Below are 10,432 nucleotides of genomic sequence, written 5' to 3' on the forward strand. Positions count from 1 at the left end.
CCCGTGATTCATTATTTCCCACAATCCTGAGACTATGGGAGGTTAGGAGTAAAACTACAATGCAAAAAAGCACACACACACCACAATTGTCGTACAGTCAGGACTTTATTCCATCATGACACAGGAAGCTATTTTGCTGCCCCTGGGATTTTAAAGGGTAAAATGCTGTTGCTTAAAGCATGCGCTAAGATGGCCTCGGTTTCCCAGATGGATGGAATTCTTGGATGGAAAGCTGCAAATTCCACGGTGCTGGTTGAATTCGAACCGTTTGGGGTGTTTTGTTTTTACCTGAGAAGAAGAACAAAAATCGGAACACAACAATTACACATCTTGATTAAGACCAAAAACCAGAGGTGATTAAAAAAAAAAAAAAAACTACTAGGGGTCAGAGGTGAAATCCAGCAGGTTCTGACAGGTTCGGGAAAACCGGTAGCGGAAATTTCGAGTAGTTCGGAGAACCAGCAAATACCACCTCTGGCTGGCACCAGAGTGGGGTGGGAATGGAGATTTTGCAGTAGCCTTCCCCTGCCACGCCCACCAAGCCACGCCCACCCTTCCCTTGCCACGCCCACCAAGCCACACCCACAGAACCGGTAGTAAAACAAATTTGGATTTTACCACTGCTAGGGGGCAACCTCACTTCAAATTTTCCTACCAATTGAGTGGGGAGAGTTTCTCAATCTGGCTATTTTAAGAGGGGTGGACTTCGGCTCCCAGAATTCCCCAGCCAGCTGTTTTTTGACTCTGCAAAAAACAGTCTTAAGTCACTTTTTTCAGTGCGGTTGTAACTTTGACTGGTCACCAAACGAATGGTTGTAAGTCCAGGACTACCTGTATTCCATTCTTAGTCAATGTATGTAGGTATTAAGAAAGATAATATTTCAAAGAACTCACCCATCAAATTTTATTTCCTTCTGCGTCCGGATTCTGATTGCTTGCTGTTGTTTGGTTTGCATCCTTATTCGCTGATCTACGGGAAAAAGGGATTAGTGGAGGTACAAACGAAACAGGAATTCCTTCAAATGAGCAGCGAGTTCTTTCTTTCCCTTTTCCCAATATTTCTCGTTTTTCTCCCAGGCCTCCTTGAGATAGTCTGTGTTCTAACCCAGCTCCCCAAACATGATAAACCTTCTGAAGTGAACCCAAAGATTCCTGTATTAGGAGCCCCAGCAGCCCCGGCAAAAAGTTTCTCTCTCACCACCGGCTAACAAGTCCGGCTGGCAGGGAGATAAATAGTTGTCTGCCACATCTATTCAACTCCACCCCCTGCCTTTTATCCCCAGAGCTAGGATGGGGCTTCGCTAGCAGCAGTGGCTCTTCCATCCCGAGGACCAGCCCAAAGATTTCCACTGCTCTCCTCTCCTCTGCCTTCTGTGCATCCGCGCGTCAGGCACTGGACCCATCTGTTCCTCCTCCTTCTCATCAGCCACCTCCAGACCTGGGGGCTGTTGACTCTCCATCTGAGGACTGACGGACGGCCTAGGCTCCGCCTCTGTCTCTCTCTCTGACAGCTCCATTCCCTCTACCCCCTCAGAGCTCCCAGGTTGCCCTGATGCTGATCCTGACTACGATGCCATCTGATTCGGCTGCTGAAGGGGCCGGCGGCCAACAGGCCACAACCGTCTGAAGTACAGTTGAGTTGTTAAGAGTACAGGTAGACCTCAACTTAAACGACCACAATCGAGCCCAGAATATATGTTGCTAAGTGAGAAATGTGTTTAGTAACTTTTGCCCCATTCTAAGACTTGTCTTGCCCCGTGGGGTTAAGTGAATCAGTGCAATTGTTAGTAATTACTAATTACTAACATTTACTACCGTTGCGAACCGGTAGTAAAGGTAAGTAGAACCCACCCCATGCACTGAAAGGATGGGTGGCAAATATCTCCTGATATGAGAACATTTGTTAGTGCTAATTGGGGTCTGGTTTAAAGAGATTCAACCTGGAAATAATTTTCTGACAGAGAACAATCCACTGATGGAACAGAAGTTGCCTTCAGAAGTTGTGGAAGCTTCATCACTGGAGGCTTTCAAGAAGAGACTGGACTGCCCTCTGTCAGAAACGGTGTAGGGTCTCCTGCTTGCGTTTCGAGGTTGGACTAGATGACCTACAAGGTCCCTCCCAACTCTGTTATTCTATTTCTTTGTGAACTCCAAACAACCTTTTTTTCCCCCCTTAAATTTTACGCCCCTTCTGATGTCAGATCTCATTTCAATAAACATGTGTGATATTTTGGGATGCAAATACGTAACATGTTCGACTACACGTAACTGATTTCCTATGCAAAGGGTTCTGGCCAATCACTTTTCCTTTTGCATTTTTCTTTGATGTCTTAACCCTACAGAGGAATGAAAGATGGGTCTCGGGGTTTTCCCTTTTTATAGGGGGTTCCCATTTTATCAGAGTACTCTAATAAATTTCTTTAAATGATCTTCCGACTCGGTTGCTTATTGGGAAAGGTAAACCGAGGCAGAACCTTGGGTCAGATTTAGCCATTAATACTTACGTATCCTGGGTTGGTGAGCTGGTTGCTTGTTGTGTGGTTGTTGCACTCCTAAGGAGAGAAGGAATAGGGGAGAGAGAGAGAGAGAGAAAGAGAGAGAGGGAGGGAGGGAGGGAGGGAGGGAGAGAGAGAGAGAGAGAGAAGAGAGAGAGAGAGAGAGAGAGAGAGAGAGAGAGAGAGAGAGAGAGAGAGAGAGAGAGAGAGATGGTGTTGATTCCACGAAATGCCTTTTGAGGTAGGAAATGAGCAGACTGAGACTGAGGGAGGGGTCAAAGATGCCATCAGTCTCAAATCCTTTTGCTCCCACAAGCAGAAGTGAAATTCAATAGGTTCTGGAGAACCGGTAGCGGAAATGTTGAGTAGTTCAGAGAACCGGCAAATACCACCTCTGGCTGGCCCCAGAATGGGGTGAGAATGGAGATTTTGCACTATCCTTCCCCCGGGAGTAGGGCGGAAATGGAGATTTTGCAATATCCTTCCCCTGCTACGCCCACCAAGCCACGCCCACAGAACTGGTAGTAAAAAAAAAATTAAATTCCACCACCACTGCTCATAAGAAATCTAAATCCAGCCATCCTTGAATTCCAATTTGATTGCCAATTTGCTTTAACCGTTAGTAGTTCAGATTTTTGTAGAGAATTTAAGCTTGCAATAATTCTTTATAACCATTTGAACTGCCCGGATCTCCTGATTTCCTTGCCGCTTGATATTTGAATTTCTCAGGCCAAATAGTTGATCAATTTCTTCAGATTCCTCCAAAGGAAATCATTCAAAAATATCCCAAGGGCAACTCAATAATGAAAAATAGGATGTCTACCTACGGCCCTTAGCTTCCTTGTTGCTAAAAAGTCCGGGGACACTGATTATGTGCAAAATTCTCTCTCTTTTGATGTGACTTCTAAAGTCTCTTTCTTCAAATGCAGAGAAAACTGGTAGAAGACAGACGATAGAAGAAATCACCATCCCTATTCAATTGCAGATTTGTAATGTCCCAGAATTATGGCAACCAGCTGCAGAATTCTGGGAACTGAAGTCTTGTATTGGTATTCCTACTGAAATTCTTTTGCTCTTAACAGAGGCTTCCTGTTTCATTTTGTCTGATGTGCCTGCTCTGAATATCATCTAGATATGTTCCTTTTCTCCCCAAGTTTGGCAGTTTTAAAATGTGTGGACTTCAACTCCCAGAATATCCCCAACCAGCTTGGGAGTTGAAATTCACACTCTTAAAGTCGTGAAGTTTGAAACTTGCAATTCAGAGGCTTGGCAATGGACTCTTATTTATGACGGTTTTCCGTGTCCTGGGGGGGGTCATGGGATCCGACTTTTGCGACTTTCTGACAAGTCAATGGGGAAGCCTTTAACCATGCTACGATCTCTTTAAACACTGCAACAATTTGCTTAACAACCGTGTCAAGAAAGAATTGGGGCACAACTCCCTCGACAAATGTCTCACTGAGCAACATAAATTTTGGGTTCAAATTGTGGTCGTAAATCGAGGAATAACTTGTATATTAATCTTTGTTCACAAAGCAGCTGATTGAACTCTTCACCTGCTTGTTCGTCCATCGACACCCAAAACGCCATGCCGTGTCACCTTGGACACGCATGCCCGAGGTTCACCATAACTGTTCTAGCCAGAGTCTCTTTATTTCTGTACTGCATATCCCTTAGTCCAGGGCAGTGGTGGGATTGAAATAATTTAACAACTCTGTTAAATTATTGCCCTAATGATTTCTTCCAACAACCCGTTTGCTCAGAAAGTTAACAACCGGTTCTCCCAAAGTGTGCGAACTGGCTGAATCCCACCACTGATCCAGGGCAGTGGTGAAAATGTAAAATTTGTTACTACCGGTTCTGTGGTTGTGGCTTGGTGGGGGGAGGGATAATGTGACTGAGTGGGCGTGGCCAACTTTTTAAAAAACTTTTTAAAACCATTTTTTCTACAACCTCTTCGTCCGAAGAGGTTGTAAAAATAATGCTTTTAAAAGCCTCTGACGATCCCAGCTGAGTTGCCTGATCGTCAGAGGCTTTTTTTTCTTTTAAAAACATTTTTTTCTACAACCTCTTCGTCCGAAGAGGTTGTAAAAATAATGCTTTTAAAAGCCTCTGACGATCCCAGCTGAGTTGCCTGATCGTCAGAGGCTTTTTTTCTTTTAAAAACATTTTTTTCTACAACCTCTTCGTCCAAAGAGGTTGTAAAAATAATGCTTTTAAAAGCCTCTGACGATCCCAGCTGAGTTGCCTGATCGTCAGAGGCTTTTTTTCTTTTAAAAACATTTTTTTCTACAACCTCTTCGTCCGAAGAGGTTGTAAAAATAATGCTTTTAAAAGCCTCTGACGATCCCAGCTGAGTTGCCTGATCGTCAGAGGCTTTTTTTAAAAAAAACTTTTAAAAGCATTTTTCCAGCCGAAGAGGTTGTAGAAAACATGCTTTTAAAAATAATTTTAAAAAAGCCTCTGATGATGGCGCGGATCAGCTGGGCATGGGGGGGGCAGGGATTTTTGCTACCGGTTCTCCAAACCACCCACCGCCATCGCTACCGGATCAGGGGATCCGGTCCGAATCGGGAGCATTTCACCCCTGGTCCAGCAGTGTCAAATACAAGAGCTGATGTGGTCGGATGTGGCCTGCGATGTGGTCAGATCCACGCAGGGCCAGCCTGGAAAATGTAAGGGGCCAGCCTTTGTCGTTTTGACCCGGTCTCCCAGTGCGAAGAGGAAACATCGGGCCAGCATTTTGGAGAGAGGCATCAAGTTGGCCACTGTTAGGAAATGGCTATTGCCTAATTGGTTGGGTTGGCAATATATATAAACCATCAATGTATGTTTGTAGTCAAAATGTATAACTTTAAGACTGTAATGCTGTATTGCATCATACTGTATTCTGATTGGCTAGCTCTGTGGCCAATGTACTTAAGAGGAAGCTTGAATCATGGCTTATTGTTCTTATTACATTATTATTGTTACCTCTCTGCCTGTTCTCTCTGCATGATCACTGCTTGATCACTGCTACTTGTTGTTTTCTACTGTTTTACTGATTGTTTTACTGCTGTACTTGTTCTTGTTTGCAACTCTAAAAAGAACTGTTTTATTGCATATGACTACAACAACTGGTAAGAAGACTTTGTTCTTGGAATATCTCTGGATTGACATTTTAACTATCTTTATATGTGTATGACCTGGATTGTTTATTGGACTTTGCTTTGCTTTTTCTTAAAAGTAAAAGAATATCACAACCCAGTGTGTCTGTATTGACAGTGCTTATTCATACTCGCTCTCAGCCGTTTTCTCATGTGCACACCCTTGCTACTCAAGGGTTACTCTGTGCATATTCCTTAACAGCCACATCCACCCACATCCAGTCGGCCACGCCTCCCAGGCCTCTCCCTCAAGGTCAACCACAGCCCTGATGCGGCCTTCAATGGAATTGAGTTTGTCACCCTTGCGTTAGTCGTTCAGCGTTCAGATTTTTCCTCCCTTTCTTTGCGTTTTCCGAAAGTTTAAAACCGGATCTGCTTAACGTAAGGAGGAGTGTACATTACCTAAAAGTGGTTCCTCTAGTTTGATACGCCACTAGCCCTATGACCATCAAGAGCCCAACGAGGCACCCAGCAGAAATACCAGCAATAATTCCTGCGCCCAGCGCTTTCTTCTTCTTCTTTGTTGGCACGTCTTCTGAAAGACACAAGACAAAGACAACTGAAACCATTGTAAATACGGGTATCCAGTTTGAAGAAATCCAGTTGGACATCCTGGATCTAGGGCACGGGTGGGCAATGTTGGCTCTTTTACAACCTGCGGACTTCAACTCCCAGAATTCCTGAGGCAGCCAAGCTGTTGTGTTTCTTGGATGCAGGCTTAATTATTCGCCCTTTAACAAGTCCAATAATTCCAGGAGCAGCTGAGCCAGACTGAAAACAAGTTTAAAACAAAAAAACCCGCCAGTATAAATGTGAATTTACCTCTTGTGACCGATAAGAATGCTTCCCCCGTTAGCGATTTTGTAGGGGATTTCATGATTATCCCGTAGAGGCCCATGTCTAAATACGAAACATTTCTGATAGTAAGGACACAGTCTTTCAACGGCACGTGGCCAGAATGATAGCCCCGTTGGGGTTCGAAGGTGTTGTTCATGGGATAATACAGCAAAATTTGAACGTAAGTTATGTTTTCTCCTCGGTACCACAAGCAGGACTGGGTCTCGTTCGTGGGCTTTTGAGGAACCATCTCGACATTCTGCCCTTCTGTAGGAAAGCGTGGTGTCAGGACAATTGTAAAATCGGGCATCTTCTGAGCCTCTATGAACATAAAGTAGGAACTCACAAGATGAGCTGTGAAAGAAAAGGCATTCAACGGTCATTTCTTTACACACACACACACACATATATATATATTCCAGGAGCACGAAGCCGAGAACACCAGCCTGAAGATGACGAATGAGACTTTGTCGAAACGTCATCAAGACACTTCCAATTTTATGTGGGAGAAGACCCGAATAACTAAAGACCTACATACAAACACCCGCGAAAACCTGAGAAAACATATATATATATATATATATATATATATATATATATATATATATATATATATATATATATATATGTATATCAGGGGTGGGTTCTAAATTTTTTTACTACCAGTTCTGTGGGCGTGGCTTATTTTGTGGGTGTGGCTTGATGGTCATGTGACAATTATTTAGGATTTAGCAGAGATACTGGTCTACCAGGCTTTTAACTGCTTACAGAGCTGTACTGATCTACTCATGTATTTTTGCAGGCACTGATCTACTCATGTATTTTTGCAGGCACTGATCTACTCATGTATTTTTGCAGGCACCAGTCTACTCATTTATTTTTGCAGGCACCAGTCTACTCATTTTCTTTTAACACTGATCAGCTGTAGGGCGGCCCTTTGAAGCCCCACGGCAAGAATTTAAACAGCCTCTAGCCATCAGCTGGGACTCAGGAGGCAGCAATAGATTGGAGGTGGGGCCAAATAAAAGGTAAGAATAACGTGGGGGGGGCAGGGGGGGCAGAACCAGTTTGGTGATGTCATATCGTCACCACTACCGGCTCGGCGGAACCGGAAGGAACCGGGAGGAACCGGGAGGAACCCACCACTGATGTATATTGATTGATTAGCCTATGGGGCCATATCAACTACCCGTGTTTCCCCAAAAATAAGACCCTGTCTTATATTTTTTTTCCCACGATGGGCATCAAAGAATACTTTGCATTCTACTCAGATTACTCCAACTGTCATCGTCTTAAAATATAAGGCGCTTATTGACTAATTCCAAGCATCTGACTGCTCCTTTGGGTCAGGGCAACCTAGACCTTCTCCATGTCAAGGTTCCAAGGAACACCCCCAATGAAATAAAACATAGACCCAAGATGGCGAACCTATGGCACGCGTGCCACAGGTGGCACGCAGAGCCATATTGGTGGGCACATGAGCGTTGCCCTAGCTCAGGTCCAGCAAGCATGTGCGTGCTGGCCAGCTGATTTTTGGGCCTTCTGGGCCCAATGGAAGTCAGCAAATGGGCTATTTCCGGCCTCCGGAGGGCCTCCGGGGAGATGGGGAAGGCTGTTTTTGCCCTCCCCAGATTCCTAGAAAGCCTCTGGAGCCTGGGGAGGGCAAAAAATTGACCTAATGGGGGAGCATGGGGGGGTCGCGCACACATGCATGGGGGGGGCAGGGGGCATAGAATTATGTATGTGGGCATGCATGCGCGTGACCACCCCACACTCCCCCAGCTTTTGGCACGCGATGGCAAAAAGGTTAGCCATCACTGACATAGACAGTTCCTAACTGCCACTCCAGAGTCCTTCTCGATCTCCTGACCCATAACAGTTGCTATCCCAGACCTTGCTCCCCACCAGACTCTCAATCAGACCTGTGAGAAGCCAGATCAGCCGGGATGTTCTCCGTTCTGATGGTTGCTTATGCTTGGGCAGCGTCGCCATGATGTTCTTAGCAAATCTAGGACAAAAGGGCTTGTGACATGCTGGGAGATCCTCAAAGTGCCCAGCCAGGTGCCTCAGTTTCCCCCCTTGCCTTTTGTCCACGCTGTCAGTGACTATACAGGGACAGTCCTGAACTCCTGCTTCCCTCCCCAGCCTACCTCACTGCCAGCCCCTCCCACCATTCCTTTATGAGCTCTCAAGGCAGAGGACGACGTCACAAAGCAGGCAAGAGACCCATTGAGAGGAATAAGTGACTCTTGTTCCTTCTGGCCTGGACAGATTCTCTATTCGGGAAGGAGAGATGCTGGAGGGTACTAGGGACGTCCTGGATATGTGCCCCCTGATGGAAATGGGGAAGGAGTAAATTGGGGTCCCAGGGGTGCTTTTTCACGAGGCCAATGAACCTTCTTGATTTTGCCTTGAGGACGTTTCGCTTCTCATCCAAGAAGCTTCTTCAGTTCTGACCAAATGGTGGAAGGATGGAAGGATTCATATTCTTTGCAGTCATCTGGTCGTTAGTGCTCTTCCTGAGAGTCATTGAGGCCACATGGAGGTTTCTCTCTGTGTCCTCAGGGTCACCTGAGTAGTGCAAATGGGTGTGGCACCTTCTTGGAACTGGTGAAAGGACCGTATTGTAAACAGGAGATGGGTGGTGTCTATTCTTCCCCTTCCCTTTGAGAGAGGGCTGTTCAGTCTGAATGTAGATGGACTCTTTGACCCCGCACTCTCAGGAAGAGCGCTAACGACCAGAGGACTGCAAGGAATGTACATCCTTCTACTTTCCACCATTCAGTCCGAACTGAGGAAGCTTCTTGGATGAGAAGCGAAATGTCTTCAAGGAAAAAACAAAGAAAGTCTAGTTGCCTTTTGAAAAAGAACTTTGGGACCCCAATTTACTGCTCCCCCCCCCGATCTTGGGGAATATATCCAGGAGGGTCATTTGTGACCTTCACAGCCAGCCTTGGATAAGCAAAGTCAATGGGGGGGAAGCCAGATTTGCTTCATGACCCTCCAAACTCTCTGTCAGGTTTCGATGTTGTCTCAAATAAAATAAATTGCATTTCCAGACAGATAGTCTTTGAAGAAATCTTTCATTTTATTAAGCACGACAATCTGTCCCCGATCGTGGCGTAGCCAACTCTGACTTCCTGACCCCAGACCTTCCCTTTCCGTTCTCCAATTCTCTGCGTCTCATTGGCCTTCTTCCAAATCACTCTCCCCATATCTACTACTTAAGCTCCCAGGAATGTCCCCCCTCCCATCTCATCTCCTAGGGGATATTATCTTCAAGGAAAATAAGTAGGTGAAATGTCAAGCGTCCTCTTGCCAGCTGCCCCCTCTTCTCCTTCTTATGTCAGCACTAGAGTAAATGCAGGTTGAAGTGCTGACACTCACTTAAAATACTGCAGTGATTGTGCAGTAACAACAGCAGCTGTGGCAAAAAAAAAGGTTGTAACAACTGCATTGCTCAACAAGAGAAATTTTGGGCTCAGTTGTGGTCGTACGTCGAATTTGCAGAAGAATAGGCAAGACCTATTTGCTAATCATTCAGAACACAGAATATAGAATAATAGAATTGGAAGGGACCTTGGAGGTCTTCTAGTCCAACCCCATGCTTAAGCAAGAGACCCTATACCACTTCAGACAGTTGGCTGTCCAGTCTTTTCTTAAAAACCTCCAATGTTGGAGCACGCACAACCTCTGGAGGCAAGTTGTTCCACTGATTAATTGTCCTCACTGTTAGGAAGTTTCTCCTTAATTCCAAATTGCTTCTCTCCTTGCTTAGTTTCCATCCATTGTTTCTTGTCCTGCCTTCAGGGCAAGGGTGGGTTCTACTTACCTTTATTACCGGTTCGTAACGGGGCCGCAGCTTCCTGATGACGTCGGGGTCAGTGGGCGGAGCGTCCCGTCGGTTTTACTACCGGTTCGATAGAACCGGTCCGAACCAGGGGCAACACACCA

General features: G+C 45.5%; 1 protein-coding gene across 1 annotated transcript; it reads right to left on the reverse strand.

Annotated features, from left to right (window-relative positions):
* Positions 1-897: 897 nt before the first annotated feature.
* On the reverse strand, positions 898-8,470 carry LOC139321099 (uncharacterized). The gene is made up of 5 exons (XM_070949715.1): positions 8,401-8,470; positions 6,464-6,832; positions 6,044-6,176; positions 2,505-2,552; positions 898-970 (listed from the first exon to the last, which is right to left on the reverse strand). The coding sequence occupies exons 1-5, from the start codon at positions 8,468-8,470 to the stop codon at positions 898-900; spliced, it is 693 nt and encodes a 230-aa protein (XP_070805816.1).
* Positions 8,471-10,432: the final 1,962 nt, after the last annotated feature.

This window comes from Pituophis catenifer, unplaced genomic scaffold, assembly GCF_029215685.1.
Source record: "Pituophis catenifer annectens isolate HBS135680 unplaced genomic scaffold, rPitCat1.0.hap2 SCAF_9, whole genome shotgun sequence".
Taxonomy (NCBI): Eukaryota; Metazoa; Chordata; class Lepidosauria; order Squamata; family Colubridae; genus Pituophis; species Pituophis catenifer.